The 17,561-nt window shown below is 39.8% G+C and overlaps 1 protein-coding gene across 1 annotated transcript in view; it reads right to left on the reverse strand.

Annotated features, from left to right (window-relative positions):
• Positions 1 to 17,561, reverse strand: part of CA10 (carbonic anhydrase 10) — a 798,969-nt gene that overhangs the window by 685,431 nt on the left and 95,977 nt on the right. The window contains exon 2 of the mRNA XM_052657811.1: positions 14,152 to 14,226. Coding sequence (XP_052513771.1) covers positions 14,152 to 14,226 — 75 coding nt within the window. The remainder of the gene's footprint in view (positions 1 to 14,151; positions 14,227 to 17,561) is intronic.

Here is a 17,561-nt window from a genome sequence, read left to right on the forward strand (position 1 = left end):
CTCCTAATGCAATCCTGATCAAAAACAAAGATTCAAACTTCTCTATTAACCATTCAGATGGTTAGAAACTCAGTCTCATGATCCCTTCTTGACTGCCAGATCTCTGAGAAAGAGTAAATTGATTATAACAGTTTACTGACTTCCCATTATTCCTAACATCTCTTTTATTTATTTATTTATTTTTTATTTAAGGCTAAATGCTTTAACAAATTTTATTAGTTTCTGCCAAACATCAACATGAATCATTTGTGGCCCACACTAAGTGTGATCTGGCTCCTGACCACGTCCAGTCTAAAACCACTTTAGTTCTGTCACTGCACTCTTGCCACAGTGAATTTTGTTTTTTCCTATATATGTCATGTTCATATATTCATGCTCACTCCTCTGCCTGGAACACTTTTCTAGGCACACTCTTCACTGCTGCTGCCCATCCTGCACTTCCAGTCTCACCTTCCCACGGTTTTGCAGGAAGGTCTTCCATTATTTCCAGACTATTCTTGCTGTACTTCTCTAAACCCTTTATAGCGTGTACAGCAGTTCGTAATGATGTGTTTATTTTGCTTGTGATTATTTTTCTTTATATCTGGAAACAATTCTCCTGCTCTAATCCAAACTGATTTAGCAAATATTGAGCCACTGCTGTACACAACATTTGCACAAGGACCTGGAGAAGTAGGGGTAGAAGGAAATGAGGTTCTTGCTTCTAGAAGCTGACCCACCTCAGGGTCCTTGTTGCCACTATATTATAATAGCTCATGTCTCCTGCATCTCTCACCCTGAATTCTCTACTAGTTTCAGTACCTCCTTTGGTGCCCTAGTGCCCTGAAGGTAAAATCCACACTCCGACTGGTAAGGCCTTCCATTATCAGGCTCCTGCTGCCCTCTTGGCACTGATTCCCCTGAGCCTTTTTATTCCAGTGATCCTCTTTCTTCCCAGCCTTCAGAACTTTGTCCATCTGGAATACCCTCTGTGCTCTTTCAGATCAGGAAGCCCCAAACACCCTTCATGGCAATCCTCAAAAATATTATAAGGTTATAGATATTTAGATACCCCTCTCCCACTATGCTCAGTTCACTGAGGTCACAGTGGGCCGTTTTTGTGTCTTTACCCACCAAGAGCCAAAGATGATGATGCTGAAATCAGGTATCCAAAGAGGGCTTGCTGGATGAGTGAGCTCAAGAACTCACATCCAGTTACCTGGGAGTGATCTTTTGGAGGTGGTAGAATGGAAAAGGTGTTTTTTGTTTGTTTGTTTGTTTTAGTTTTTGTTTTGCCTGCTCTAGGTTCCATAAAGTTGGGAAGATATATACAATATCCTACCCAAACACTACTATGTGAAGAAGGTGCTAATGGTGAGAGGCTGCTTATTATTATTAAAGACTATCTCTTAAGACGTTAGAAGCCATGCTTTTTTAAAATTCCAATTCCTGGCACAGACTCTCCTCTATAAGTATGCGCAGTTTTTCTACTGCTTTGGATAAATGGATTGGGAACAGATAGTATTCTGCATAAATTTTCTGAAATGTGTTAAATGTGTATATATTTATCCCAAATTTTAACATGTTACCTGTATGTTACAAGTTAATTTCATGCTGAATCTTTCAATAATATAATAAATTTAAAAATTGTGGGTTTTTTGATTTCATAGTCAACATAGGTGCATGCCATCTCTTGCTGGGATGATTTAAAAAATCACCTCATGGATCTTTACGCCTTTGATATTCTCATTGAAATATAGTACATCTCTATTACTGTCACCATAGCTGAATTTTTATTCATTTTTTCTTCCAGTTTTATTGAGACATAATTGACCAGCAGTGTATAAGTTTATGTATACTGCATAATGATTTGACTTATACACACTGCAAAATGGTTATCACAATAAGTATGGTGAATATACATCATTTCATATATATACAAAATTAAAGAAATAGAAAAAATATTTCTCAGACATCTATAATGTGAATGTTAGTATCTATAATGTGAATGTTAGAGCTTGATGTTGTTTCCAAGGTCTTTTAAATTGTCTTCATTTCTTTTTATGTTTTTTCCTTTTTGTTCAATTCTAGTGATTTCCCCTTCCCTGTTTCCCAACTCTGAATTGTTCCTCTGTACCATCTAGTATTCTGTTGATTTCTTCTAGTATACTTTTTTTCAGCTCTGTTTGGTTCCTTTTTTTCACATTTTCCAACTTATTTAAGTTTTTAACATTTGTTAAAATTTCTAACTTCTCACTTTGTTTATCCATTCTTCTTCCAAGTTCTTTGAACAGCTTTATGATCATCACTTTGAGCTCTTATTAGGTTATCTTTACTTCACTTAACTCCTCTTTGGTCTTATTTTGTTCTTTCTTTTGGAATATATTCCTCTGCTAACTAATTTTGCTTAATTTGCTGTTTTTATTTCTATATATTTGGAAAGTTGTATTTCCCAGCTATGGAGAAATGGCTTTTTGTAGGAGACATCTTAGGTATCCTAGCAGCATACTCACCTCTAGTCAACGAGCTATATACTCTAGGTGTGCCCTGTATGGGGTGAATGTTGCCAGTCCTGCCTTATGAGGAGGTTGCCAGTCACTGGTGATCAGGATTGGGTCATGAAGTGGCCAGCTGCAGAGTTCTAGGAATGGTTCCAGGGTTAGTGCAGGCCCACTGGTAGCTGGATCCATGTCCCAAGGTTGCAGAACCCAGGGGGCCTTGGAGATGGTGCTTGTCCACTGGTTGGTGAGACTTGTCCTACAGCTAATAATGTCAGTGAACTGGTGTGCAGGACAGGGTCCCTGGGCCCTCTGGTATAAGGGCTGGCTCTTTGGATGGCTGTGGGCTCACAAAGTCTTTAGGGCAGCTACCCTACTGATGGGCAGGGACAGTCATAATACTAACAGGCTACAGAGAGGATTCCAAAATAACACTTGCCAGAATCAGTGTAATTGTGGTAGAATGAGCTTCCAAAAATTACTGCTGCCAGTCTCCATGTTCCCAGGGTCAGCTCCAGTTGCTCTTGCCTCTCTGGGAGACTCTCCAGGGTCAGCAGGTGCATTTGACCCAGATTCTTTCAAATTACTGTTACTTCCCTGGGTCCTGGAGTATGTGAGGTTTTGTGTGGGTTCTTCAAGAGTGGACTCTATTTCCCAGTCCACTGATGCTCCCAAAAGTAAGCCCTGTTGGTTGTCAAAGTAAAATATTCTAGGGGCTCATCTTCATGGTGCAGAACCCCCAAGCTGGGGAGTCCAAAGTGGAATTGGTTTCCTTGCTCCTTGAGGAACACTTCTGCAACTGTAATTATTTGTCCACTTGTGGATATGAGTCTCAAATATACTGAGTCTCTGCCTGCTCCCCACCCCCATCTGTCTTGTCATTCCTTCTTAATATCTTTAATTATATATATTTTATGCTAGTCTTCTAGTCTTTTTCATTAATAGCTGCACTAATGGCAACCCACTCCAGTACTCTCGCCTGGAAAATCCCATGGATGGAGGAGCCTGGTAAGCTGCAGTCCATGGGGTCACTGAGAGTCAGACAGGACTGAGCGAATTCCCTTTCACTTTTCACTTTCATGCATTGGAGAAAGAAATGGCAACCCACTCCAGTGTTCTTGCCTGGAGAATCTCAGGGACGGGGGAGCCTGGTGGGCTGCCATCTATGGGGTCACACAGAGTCAGACACAACTGAAGCGACTTAGCATCAGCAGCAGCAAATAGTTATAATTCTGTCATGCCCATGGCCACTTGACACAGAGTTGGCTTTTAAAACACATATTTGATTATGTCTCTTCAGAGCTTAAAAATGTCATAATTCTTCTATTAAACAAAACGTTTTGTTCTTTTAATAGGAGAATTATAAGACCTTTTTAAAGCTCTGAAGAGGCGTAATAGATAGCCAATGGGAATTTGCTGTATGGCTCAGGAAACTCAAACACGGACTCTGTATCAACCTAGACGGGTGGGATGGGGAGGGAGATGGGAGGGAGTTTCACAAGGGAGCGGATATTTGTATACCTATGGCTGATTCATGTTGGGGTTTGACAGAAAACAGCAAAATTCTGTAAAGCAATTATCCTTCAGTAAAAAACAAATTAATTAAAAAAAAAAAAAAAAAGCTGTGTCTAAGCTCTTGAACATGGAACACAAAGTTTCATGGTATGGTCCCTTATAACACTGCTAACCCCCTCACTCATCATATCCCATTGCATACCCTGCCTTTTAGAGACTTAGAGGTACCCAGCACTCCATATTCAAGAGCAGAGACACTGCTTTGCCGACTAAGGTCCGTCTAGTCAAGGCTATGGTTTCTCCTGTGGTCATGTATGGCTGTGAGAGTGGGACTGTGAAGAAGGCTGAGCGCCGAAGAATTGATGCTTTTGAACTGTGGTGTTGGAGAAGACTTGAGAGTCCCTTGGACTGCAAGGAGATCCAACCAGTCCATTCTGAAGGAGATCAGCCCTGGGATTTCTTTGGCAGGAATGAAGCTAAAGCTGAAACTCCAGTACTTTGGCCACCTTATGCGAAGAGTTGACTCATTGGAAAAGACTCATGCTGGGAGGGATTGGGGGCAGGAGGAGAAGGGGACGACAGAGGATGAGATGGCTGGATGACATCACTGACTCGATGGACGTGAGTCTGAGTGAACTTCTGGAGTTGGTGATGGACAGGGAGGCCTAGCGTGCTGTGATTCATGTGGTCGCAAAGAGGCAGACACGACTGAGTGACTGAACTGAACTGAACCACTCCCCAAACTCATAGTAAAATTTTACTCCTCTTTGCCAATGCTGTTTACTCTGATAATCCTCACATTCTCCTCTTTATTCACTTTGGGTAATCCTGAAGATTGTCAACAGCCAGTTCCAACTTACTTCCTTTCTTTCCCCATTAGTGAGAAATTTGAATCTCAAAGAATGCTTTTGGCTGCAAGTAAACAAAAAACTAATTCGAAGTGGCTCCTATGATAAGATGCCTGTTATCTTACTAAAAAAAAAAAAAATGCTGAGGCAATCCAATGGTTAATTCAATGCTCAAGAGGGCCATAAAAGATCTGGATTATTAGCAACTTTATGTTCTGGCATCTTTAGTGTAGTTTTTGCTCCCAAGTTGTTCAGCATACTTCCCTTCTCAAGCAATGAACAGAAATATTTATCATATGTTCATATCTGTGTTAGTGTCTTAGGGTGTCCCAGAGAAACAGAGGAGAAGGAAATGGCAACCTACTCCAGTGTTCTTGCTTGGAGAATCCCAGGGATGAGGGAGCCTGGTGGGCTGCTGTCTATGGGGTCACACAGAGTTGGACACGACTGAAGAGACTTAGCAGCAGCAGCAGCAGCAGAAGCAGAGAAACAGAAAAATCAGAATGTTCATGTTTGCATGTGTGTGTGTGTGTCGGAGAAGGCAATGGAAACCCACTCCAATACTCTTGCCTAGGAAATCCCATGGATGGAGGAGCCTGGTAGGCTGCAGTCCATGGGTTCACAAAGAGTTGGACAGGACTGAGCAACTTCACTTTCACTTTTCACTTTCATGCACTGGAGAAGGAAATGGCAACCCACTCCAGTATGCTTGCCTGGAGAACCCCAGGGACGGGAGCCTGGTGGGCCGCCATCTATGGGGTCACACAGAGTCAGACACGACTGACGTGAATTAGCAGTAGCAGAGTGTGTGTGTGTGTGTGTGTGCATGTGTCCACAGAGATATTTCAAGGAAATTGTTCACATGATTATGCATAATGACATATCCAAAATTTTAGGCCATCCTAATTTGATAGGCCATCAGTTTTGGGCAGCTGATGTGGCAACTAGCTGAAGGCCAAAAACTTCTTCAAGACCAATTTCCCTCAGCCTTTTTCTCTTAAAGTCTACAACTGATGGATGAAGCCCACTAACATTATGGAGAGTAGCATGCTTTACTCAGGGTCTATCAATGAAAATATTAATCTCATTTTTAAAATATATTCACAGAAACATCGAGAATAACATTTGATCAAATATCTGGGTACTGTAGACCAACCAATTTGACACATAAAATTGGCCTTCATGATATCTAAATCAATTACTGTCAATAAAGAGGCTTAAAGCACCATGACTGGTGTAGATATCAGCCAAGGAAAACCTTTTTGGGACTGGGAAGTTCTCCTTCCCTGAGTTCACGACCATGAGGAGGTGAACACTCCAATAAAACGGGGCTTTATCTGTAAGGCAAAATGAGTGATGCCAGATGAAGCATAGATTTAAGCAAGTAAACAACAAAGTCTGTTGAACACCAGGCACACTGAATCCCAACTCTTTATGACCTCCTTTACATGTCCTGTAAGTCCTGTTAGGACCCTTATACTAAGTCATGATTTTATGGCTTATCTTCTTCTTTAGGGTGTGGGTTTACCCTTGTGTAAGAGCCATGTACAGTTACATTTTTAACAACAGTCCCACACATGTGCTCAGTATCAGCTGTTTACTTCTTAAACACTGTTTAAACACTGGGCAAAATGGGATATTCCAATGCTAAATCAACCTTATTTTGGCCATTGCCACAGAAACCATGTATTTTTATATACCACAATCTTCATTACAGTCACAGATTTATGCTATTATGTCAACTGATAATTATTTCTGAACATTTATAAAAATTAGTGGGACAATAAAATGTTTTCAAATAATCCAGTCATATGAGTGTCTATTTTCTTATACACATTGATAACCTAAGAAGAAAGAAAAAAAAAAAGTCCCAGCAGCAAAGTAAAGGACACTCTTAAACTTATATTTAGTAATGATAATAAGAGAAAAAGGGACCATGGACCAAAGCACCAATTCAGATAAAGTGGGTAGACTGGAGTCTGTCAAATGTTAGAGCCTCAGGTCCAATTACTTAATTCATAAATGCTCATGACTCTTATATTTTTAAAGAGATTTGAAGTTCCCAAAAGTTTAAAATATTTTAAACAGAAGATATATATGATGCAAACAACCATCATAGCATCCAGTGCAATTACTTCATGGTAAAAAGATGGGAAACAATGGAAACAGGGACAGACTCTATATTCTTTTGCTCCAAAATCACTGCAGATGGTGAAGGCAGCCATGAAATTAAAAGATGCTTGCTCCTTGGAAGAAAAGCTGTGCCCAACCTAGACAGCATATTAAAAAGCAGAGACATTGCTTTGTCAACAAAGGTCCATCTAATCAAAGCTATGGTTTTTCCAGTAGTCATGTATAGATGTGAGAATTGGACTATAAAGAAAGCTGAGCGCTGAAGAACTGGAGCTTTTTTACTGTGGTGTTGCAGAAGACTCTTGAGAGTCCTTTGGACTACAAGGAGATTAAATGAATCAATCCTAAAGGAAGCCAGTCCTGAATATTCACTGGAAGGACTGATGCTGAAGCTGAAACCCCAATAGTTTGGCCACCTGATGCAAAAGACCTGATACTGGGAAAGACTGAAGGCAGGAGAAGAAGGGGACAACAGAGGATGAGATGGTTGAAGGCATTTTCAACTCAATGGACATGAGTATGCACAAGCTCCAGGAGCTGGTGATGGACAGGGAAGCCTGGCATGCTGCAGTCCATGAGGTCTCAAAGAGTCAGACACGACTGAGCATCTGAACGGAACTGAAAAGTTTAGAAAATGAGGTCATTGGATATCAGTCTTTACCAAGAAGCCAAAGTGCTTTGGGACTCTTAAATCTAGAGGATGATGAAGTTACCTCTTTGATGACCACAGTCATCAAAGACACTTTGAGCTTACAAATTCCAGGAATATTTACTAAGTACTTTACATGTTCTAACATCATGAGAGACCCTCACTTGCATGATTATATTTTTCAGCATATGGTTCTCTTTCTCAAAAAGAGAATTATTAAATATCCAATTATGTTGTTAGGTAAAATAATGATAATAAGTGAAGTGAACTCGCTCAGTTGTGTCTGACTCTTCACGACCCCATGGACTGTAGCCTACCAGGCTCCATCCACGAGATTTTCCAGGCAAGAATACTGGAGTGAGTTGCCATTTCCTTCTTCAGAGGATCTTCCCGACCCAGGGATAGAGCCTAGGTCTCCTGCATTGTAGGCAGACGCTTTACTGTCTGCCACCAGAAAAGTCCCAATGATAATAATGCCAACAGTAACTGACTGGTACTGACTCACTGCATGCACCAGACACTTTACCTACATTATGTAATTTAATCCTCACAAAACATTGTGAAAATGATTTGGCCCTTATTTCTATTCTAACAGATGAAGAACCCAGGGGACTGAGAGTTGTCAGGCAACTTGCTGACAGTTCTTCCAAAAAGAAGCCATAGAACCCAGATTAAACTCCAGGTCTATCCAACTCCAGAGTCCATGCTCATAACTCCACATCTTACTGCTTCCCATGTAGCAGGTTTTATATATATTAACTCATTTTAAAACTGGGAATGAGGGAATCTTAGAGTCTTTTAAATCAATGCTGAAGAAAAGATAAAACTTCTCCTGTGGTCATCTGAAAAGCATCAACTCAAAACAGGGACTTGAGTACATGTAAAGAAAGAATGTGTAAACAGAGGGGGGGGGAAACAAAGACTGGGGCAGGGGGACTACCTTGGTATACAATGGTTAAGAATCTGCCTTGCAATGCAGGAGAAACAATTTTGATCCCTGGTCACAGAGCTGAGATCCCACATGCCACAGAACAACTAAGCCTGTGTGTTGCAATTATTGAGCCCATGCACTCTGCAGCCCGTTTGCCAGAACTACATAGCCCCTGTGTCCATGCCACAATTAATGAGCCTGAGTGCCACTGATAAAATCCATGTGCCACAATGAAAGATCCCACATGACACAATGAAGATCTTGAGTGTTGCAACTAAGACCCAATGCAGCCAAATAAGTAATTTTATTTATTTATTAAATATGGGGCAAAGGAGTGTGGTTCAAGATGGTGGAGTAGAAGGATGTGCATTCATCTTCTCCTGAGAGAACACCAAAATTGCAACTAGCTTTTGAGCAACCATCAACAGGGTGATGCGGAAACCCACCAAAAAAGATACGTCATATCCAAAGACAAATAAGAAGCTGCAGCAAGATGGTAGGAGAATCACAATCATGATAAAATCAAACCCCATACCTGCCAGGTAGGTGAACCACAAACTGGAGAACAATAATACCAAATAAGTTCTCCCACTGTTTTGAAAGTTGTGAACCCCACATTAGGCTTCCCAGCCTGGGGATCTGACAAAGGGTCTGGTAATCCCCAGGGAATCTGACCTTGAAGACCAGGGGGATTTGATTATAGGATTTCCACAGGACTAGGGTAAACAGAGACTCCACTCTTGGAGGACACAAATAAAATCTTGCATGCACCAAGAATCAGAGGAAAGAAGCAATGACTCCCCAGGAGAATGAACCAAAACTACCTGCTAGTATTGGAGGGTCTCCTGTTGGGATGTGAGTAGGCAGGGACTAACCATAGGGACAGGGGCACTGGCAGCAGCAGGCTGGGAAGCTCCCCCTTGGTGTAAGCCCTCTTGGGAATTGCAACTAACATTTCCATAAAGCCATTAGACATCAGGGCTAAAAGATCTCAAGCCAAACAACTAGCAGGGAGGGAGAACAACCCCACCTATCAACAGATAGTTGGATTAAACCTTTACTGAGCATGGCCTTGCCCATCAGAGCAAGATCCATTTTTTCCCGCTGCCAGTCCCTCCCATCAGGAAGCTTATACAAGGCTCTTAGCCTCCTCCATCAGAGGGGACACAGACAAAGCAAGAAGAGCCACAGTCCCACAGCGGTTAAAATAAAAAGCATATTACAGGAAGTCAGTTATCACAAAAAAGCAGAAAGTTATGTCCCAGTTGAAGAGACAAGATAAAACTCCAGGCAAAAAAAAAAAAAAAAAAAAAACTAAATGAAGTGGAGATAGGCAACCTTCCAAAAAAAAAAAAAAAAACAGATTTCAGAATAATGATAGTGAAGATAATCCAGGATCTCAGAAAAACAATGGAAAAGATGCAAGAACTGTTTACCAAAGACCTAGAAAAACTGAAGAGCAAATAAACAGAGATGAATAAGATATTAGAAGGAATCCATAGTAGAATACCCGAGGCAGAAGGATGAATAAGTGACATGGAGGACAGAATGCTGGAAATCACTACCACAGAACAGAATATAGAAAAAAGAATGAAAAGAAATAAAGACATCATAAGAGACCTCTGAAACAACATTAAACACACCAATATTTGCATTTTAGGGGTCCCAAGAGGAGAAGAGAGAGAGATAGGACCTGAGAAAATATTTGAAGAGATAACAGCTGAACTCTTTTCTAATATGGAAAAGGAAATAGTTAATCAAGTCCACGAAGCATAAGAGTCCCAGGCTGGATAAATCAAAAAAAAAAAAAAAAAAAGAATAAACCAAGACCACGGCAGTCAAACTGATGAAAATTAGAGACAAATATAAAATACTAAAAGCACAAAGGGAAAAAGAACAAAAATTATACAAGGGAACCCCAGCAGGCTATCAGCTGAAACACCCCCCATGCTCCACAGTCAACAGCATCCTTGTCAAGAGGGAGCTCTGGGTGGTAACTCAGAGGAGGGAGAGATGCACCCCCTGTTTTCTCAGCAGAAAGTCTACAAGCCAGAAGGGAATGGCAGGGCATATTTAAAGTGATGAAAGTGAAGAAACTACAAGTAAGAATACTGTACCCAGCAAGACTCTTATTCAGATTTGATGGAGAAATCAAAAGCTTTCTAGACAAGCAAAAGTTAAGAGAATTCAGCACCAACAAACCAACTTTACAAGAAATGCTAAAAGAACTTCTCTAGGCAGGAAAAACAAGAGAAGGAAAATATCTACACAAAAGAAATTTTAAAAAAAAGAAAGAAAGAAAGAAAGAAAATGGTAATAGGATCATACAGATGGAAAACTGCCTTAACTCTAAAGGCTTAAATGCACCAACCAAAAGATATAGACTGGGCAGATGAAAATATGTGCATGTATGCATTTCTACTTACCACATCATTCAGCTTGACTCCCCAAATTTTAAGTAATTACCTTATAGTTAGGTTAATCATGTTTCCATTATTATTTGCAATTGTAATTATCTATTTGTCCTGCTATTGATTGTGAAACCTCATAAACATCTCTTATATTGTGACTATGTAACTATTACTCACTTATTACCATTGTATCATGATTGGTCAACAGAAAAATAAAATAAATCTATATCACCAAAACTAAGACAGTAAAACCTGTAATCACTTTTTAAAATCCAGATGCATATCAGAATTATCTTGAACATTTTTAAAAAATAAAAATGCCCAGGTATTTTTTTTTTTTTCTCCAGAGCTCCAGATATGTTTCTAATGAGCAGCCATGTTTAAAAACAACTGAAATATATGATGATCTTTTACTTTTATCTAGTTTGTTTCACTTTTTCTATTTAATATTCAGTACTCCCATTTAATTTAGTTTATGTTTTCCATTTCTCCATCTCTTCTTTTTATTTCTCGATGTTCCTTCTCAAAACTTCATCAAGCATAGTAGAAAAGCTTTTGTATATATATTATGTATGTATTCTATTTATATAGACATGAATATGAAATTCATGTGTATGTATACTTTAGAAAACACATGAATTTTTGCCTAAAACATTTATGACATTTTGACTCCACTTGTTTGACTTACTATGAATACAATGCTAGATTTCTAATTAAAATAGATATACAACAAACAACAAGGGTTTACTGTATAGCATAGGGAAATGTAGCCAATATCTTGCAATAACCTATAATGGAAAATAATTTCAGTATTAATATATGTATATTATGTATAAATGAATCACCTTGCTGTGCACATGAAACATTGTAAATCAACTATACTTCAATAAAACATATATATTAAAAAATAAAAGTAAATAAATAAAGTAATTTTTTAAATATGGGTCAGAAAAGTAAAATTTTTCAGACCCTACTCTGGATTATCCATGAGCATGTCCATCAGTAGGGAGGGTATTACTAGTTTAGAAAGACTTCCTATAGCCTGGCAGAGTGCCCTTTGTTGCTCTAATTTAATAATCGCAAAGCATAAAGAATATCATTATAAATGTAATTTCCCAGATATCCTGAATATCAGAAGCAGATTCCTCAGGAAAAAAAAAAAAAAAGTATATATATATATATATATATATATATATATATATATATACATATATATGTATGTATATGCAAGCCTTCTAGCCATTGGAAAGGGATGCCCCCAATCATAAGTATAAAATGTCATATATCTCTGTCATGTCATATGAACACAGTTGTGTCAATCAAGTTACTGTAAAACTATTATTAGAAACATGATCATTTTCAGGTGAATTATTCAAGCCTTATTTCAATGCCCACTGTACCAAGAAATAAATATAACCTTCTAAATTTATCAAGTTAATACTAATTTATGAAACTAACTGGCTGCCTTTTCCCTGGGCCATTCACTCTTCCTCACCATGCCTGGTTTCCTCTTATTGAAATTTATGTCCCACAAGACCAATGAGAAAAGTGAGGTTTAGAGGAGTTTAATGACTCTCTTAGCTCTGCACAGCTGATATAATGAAGTCTACAGAAGTGTTAGGGGAAGCATGCTGATTGAAACCGCCCACCCTAGCCAGGCACCATAGTAACCATTTGCATGAGTTGTTTTAGGACGGAAGGTCCTGGTAAGGAACAGGGAACTAATAAGCCTCCACCAACCAGAAGAGTTAGGGAAAGGTCAAAAGGAAACATCACCTGTCCGACTACCTCCCACAATCCTCTCTGGCATCCACATTGGCTGAACAAGGCGTGTACCACCACGAAGGGCTCTGAGTCAGAATAACTGGCTAAAGACAATACCAATCCCATCACCATAAAACTCGAGACTGCAAGCCATGTGACAGAGCAGTTCTCCTGGGTTCCCTTACCCTACTGCTCTCCACCCGAGTGCCCTTTCCCAATAAAATCTCTTGCTTTGTCAGCACATGTCTCCTTGGACAATTCTTTTCTGAGTATTAGACAAGAGCCCAGTTTCAGGCCCTGGAAGGGGTCCCCTTTCCTGGAACAGAAGGACAGGGAAAGAAGACATAGCATCCAACAATGAACCAGGTAGCCTGGGGGCACCACTCTTCCCCCCTGCCACCAACTGCAAAGACCTTAACTGACACTTAGGGTCCTCTATTTTCTGTGCCTGAGTTGGAACCCCATATTGACTCCATTTGAGAGTTTTATTTCTTGTCCTCTCACATATAAGCAGTTAAAAATACTTTGAAATATCTCACCTGCCTTCCCTTCCATCCTTCTTTTTAACATTCTTGCTCTTTTCCTTGCTTCTTTGCCTATGAAAGTCTTGAAGCAAGAAGACTGAGGATTTTGAAGATAAGAGTAGTAAGGGAAGACAAGGACCCTCCACCTAGTTTCAAAACTTAACTTATGGCATGCTTCTGGCTCTAACTTGTCTTGAATTCTCTCCCCTCATGCTGACAACATCCATGTTGCCTACTATTTTCTATCTGACATTTGGCCCAACTAAGTCCTGACCATGAATATTACTAAAGTAACATCAGAGATAGAATGCATCACAGTAAGCCTCACTGCTATGATCAGCCTTGCCAGACTTCCTGTTTCCTTAACATTTAAAAAAAAAAAAAAAACTCTTTCTCAACCAAATTTCAGCATGTATGAAGTTGCTCATTTGTGTCCGACTCTTTGCAACCCCATGGACTGTAGCCTACCAGGCTCCTCTGTCCATGGGATTTTCCAAGCAACGGTACTGGAGTGGATTGCCATTTCCTTCTCCTGGGGATCTTCCCAACCCAGGGATCGAACCCAGGTCTCCCGCATTGTAGACAGACGCTTTACCGTCTAAACCACCAGGAAAACCTCAACCTTGACTCCTGCATTGCCCTCTCATTGACAGAGCCATATGAAGATAGAAGAAGAACCTTAAGATATAAGCTCAGATGAAAAAACACAGTCTTGGTTAAATTGGCACTCATTTAATAAACTTTCTCTTAAGGCAGTACTGATCTAGCACCTAAATAAGACTATGGTGACTTATACAATAGATTTCATGCCATATAGCAAATGCAAGATTCTGGAAATAATAGATTTCATTCATATTACTTTTCTAAAAATAAAGTAAGAAGAAAAAATGTGCATTTACCTGGGACAAAGCTTCCCTGGACCACCTCCTTGTATGCCCACCAGCCTTCGTGGATTTTTGGTGAATTCTGTTGAGCTAAAGGAAAAAAAAAAGGAGAAAAGAGACTAAGATGATAGCAGAGAAGTATTGTATCCTGATTGTCCAATAAAGAAGAGTGACTATACATAAAATAATACTTTTCTATCCAAAAGTCAAACTATAGAATGTGGCAGCAACATTTCACCTCCTTGTTTTCAAATTATTAACCTGTAAAGATACTGTCATAAAGCTTTATTAAAAAAAAAAAAGTCAGGATATTTCTACTGAAGAGAAATAGTAAGGATGTATTTAAGCTTATTTGAATTTCCCATCACTTATCTCTAACTCACCTCTTTTTTTTTTAACCTGCCCCCTACACATACGTATACACACACATCTATATAAGGAAGACCTATCAGTCTGACTGAAGAATCAATTCAAGAAATGTCATTTAAAAAGAAGCAAAAGGAAGCCCCTGGATAATTAAAAATGTTGCAACTGACAAAAACAACACTGAAAGACTCTGTTACATCAAGAGAATTGCAAAACACTTTGCTCGCTGTCCATTTCCATTCATTGTTTCTTCAGCAACTCATCCATTAAGATGTGGCATTATATAAGATTTTAGCAGGCAGCAAGACAGTCAGACCATCTGAATTAAGTCTCTTATGATGGAACTGCGGAGTTTCTGTTAGCTTTCTTTGACATGCATTGAGAATGATCCAAATTCACCCTGAAAAAATCAGTCAGCCTGAGCAGGGCCCATTGGATGACATCAATTACAAAACATGATAGGTGCAGATTAGAATTGAAAAAAACAAAGGCTTTCACATCATATGTTCAAAATTCCCATTTAAATGGGCAATTTGGAAAGACAAGGCAGTACATTTTAAAAACAACTCATTTAAAATTCTCCTGTAGTACCATAGGGGTTTATGTGAGATAGGGAAACAAGAGAAGTACTGCTGCTGCTGCTGCTGCTAAGTCGCTTCAGTCGTGTCCAACTCTGTGCGACCCCATAGACGGCAGCCCACCAGGCTCCCCTGTCCCTGGGATTCTCCAGGCAAGAACACTGGAGTGGGTTGCCATTTCCTTCTCCAACGCATGAAAGTGAAAAGTGAAAGGGAAGTCGCTCAGTTGTGTCCGACTCTTAGTGACCCCAAGGACTGCAGCCCACCAGGCTCCTCCGTCCATGGGATTTTCCAGGCAAGAGTACTGGAGTGGGGTGCCATTGCCTTCTCTGAGAAGAACTGCATTTCCATTTTAATGCTTCCCTGGTGGCTCAGCTGGTAAAGAGGTCTCTGCCCTCAATGCAGGAGATCTGGGTTCAATCCCTGGGTTGGGAAGATCCCCTGGAGAAGGGAAAGGCTACCCACTCCAGTATTCTGGCCAGGAGAATTCAATAGACTGTATAGTCCATGGGGTCGCAAAGAGTCAGACATGACTGAGTGCTTTTCACAAGAAGATCCTCAATAATCATCTTGTGGTTGCTTCCATCTGATTTTCAGTGGGTGAAGAGCTGATTAAGAATTTGTCAGAGCAAACATGTGAACAGAAAGCAGTTTTAGCTTCTGCTGTGTTCTTCACTTCTTTTTAGTTATGGATTGGGATCGTTACTTGATGTTCAACAAGCCCCTGGGAAAAATCAAGGTAATTAATCAAAAAAAGTGTTGACAAAGCTGTTATCACTACCAGATAAGGAAATACACATAGCTAAGGTTTTTCTTTTGATAGTAAGGAAAAGCGATTTCAATTTTATTCTCTTTCTTGTGGCAGTTCCAACCACAGAAGATAAGATATAATTTAGAATCACCTTATACTCTGGCCCAAGCAGGGCTGAAGTCAAACTTTGCATTAAGAAATGATTTTTTTTTTTTTTTTGAAAAAGTGGTGGAGCAGCCTATGTCACTTTTACTCAAAAGGATTAAAATGAGATCATGATTAAAAGGCTCAAAGGTACCTGGAGTTGAAAATGAAGAAAAAGAAAGTCCCCAACATCACAGATCCTGAACCTGATATTCTATAATCATTACAGTTGGGATTGGCCACTCATTCTGATCTTATAATCATTACAAAATTTCTGTCTACCTGCTGTTCCCAAGAATACCACAAATACCACATTTACTGTTCTCTCCACAACTTTGATGTACCTTACCCCTGCCTCAGCCCCTCCTACTGTAATCCCTCATCTTCCTGAATTTAAGAGCATTCAGTTCAGTTTAGTTCAGTTCAGTTCACTCAGTCGTGTCTCATTCTTTGCCACCCCATGGACTGCAGCATGCCAGGGGTCCCTGTCCATCACCAACTCCCTGATATTACCCAAACTAATGTCCATTGAGTGGAGGAAGCCATCCAAGCATTTCATTCTCTGTCGTTCCCTTCTCCTCCCGCCTTCAGTCTTTCCCAGCATCATGTGGACAAAGTATTGGAGTCTCAGCTTCAGCATCAGCCCTTGTAATGAATATTCAGGACTGATTTCCTTTAGGAGGGACTGGTTGGATCTCCTTGCAGTCCAAGGGACTCTCAAGAGTCTTCTCCAACACCACAGTTCAATTCTTCAGTGCTCAACTTTCTTTATAGTCCAGCTCTCACAGCCATACATGACTACTGGAAAAACCATAGCTTTGACTAGACGGACATTTCTTGGCAAAGTACTGTCTCTACATTTTAATATGTTGTCTGGATTGGTCATAACTTTTCCTCCAAGGAGCAAGTGTATTTTAATTTCATGACTGCAGTCAACATCTCCAGTGATTTTGAAGCTAAAAAAATAAAAATAAAGTCTTTCATTGTTTCCACTGTTTCTCCATCTATTTATCATGAACTGATGGGACCAGATGCCATGATCTTAAGTTTCTTGAATGTTGAGTTTTAAGCCAGCTTTTTCACTCTCCTCTTTCACTTTCATCAAGAGGCTCTTTAGTTACTCTCTATTTTCTGCCATAAGGGTGGTTTCATCTGCACATCTGAGGTTATTGATATTTCTTCTGGCAATCTTGATTCCAGCTTTTGCTTCACTCAGCACAGTATTTCTCACTGTGTACTCTGCATATAAGTTAAATAAGTAGGGTGACAATATACAGCCTTGAGGTACTCCTTTCCCGATTTGGAACCAGTCTATTGTTCCATGTCCAGTTCTAACTGTTGCTTCCTGACCTGAATACACTTTTCTCAGGAGGCAGGTCAGGTGTTCTGGTATTTTCATCTCTTTCAGAATTGTCCACAGTTTATTGTGATCCACACAGTCAAAGGCTTTAGCATAGTCAATAAAGCAGAAGTAGATATTTTTTTCTGGAACTCTCTTTTTCGATGAATCAACATATGTTGGATTTTGATCTCTGGTTCTTCTGTTTTCTAAATCCAGCTTGAACATCTCGAAGTTCATGGTTCAC

This window comes from Budorcas taxicolor, chromosome 19, assembly GCF_023091745.1.
Source record: "Budorcas taxicolor isolate Tak-1 chromosome 19, Takin1.1, whole genome shotgun sequence".
NCBI lineage: Eukaryota > Metazoa > Chordata > Mammalia > Artiodactyla > Bovidae > Budorcas > Budorcas taxicolor.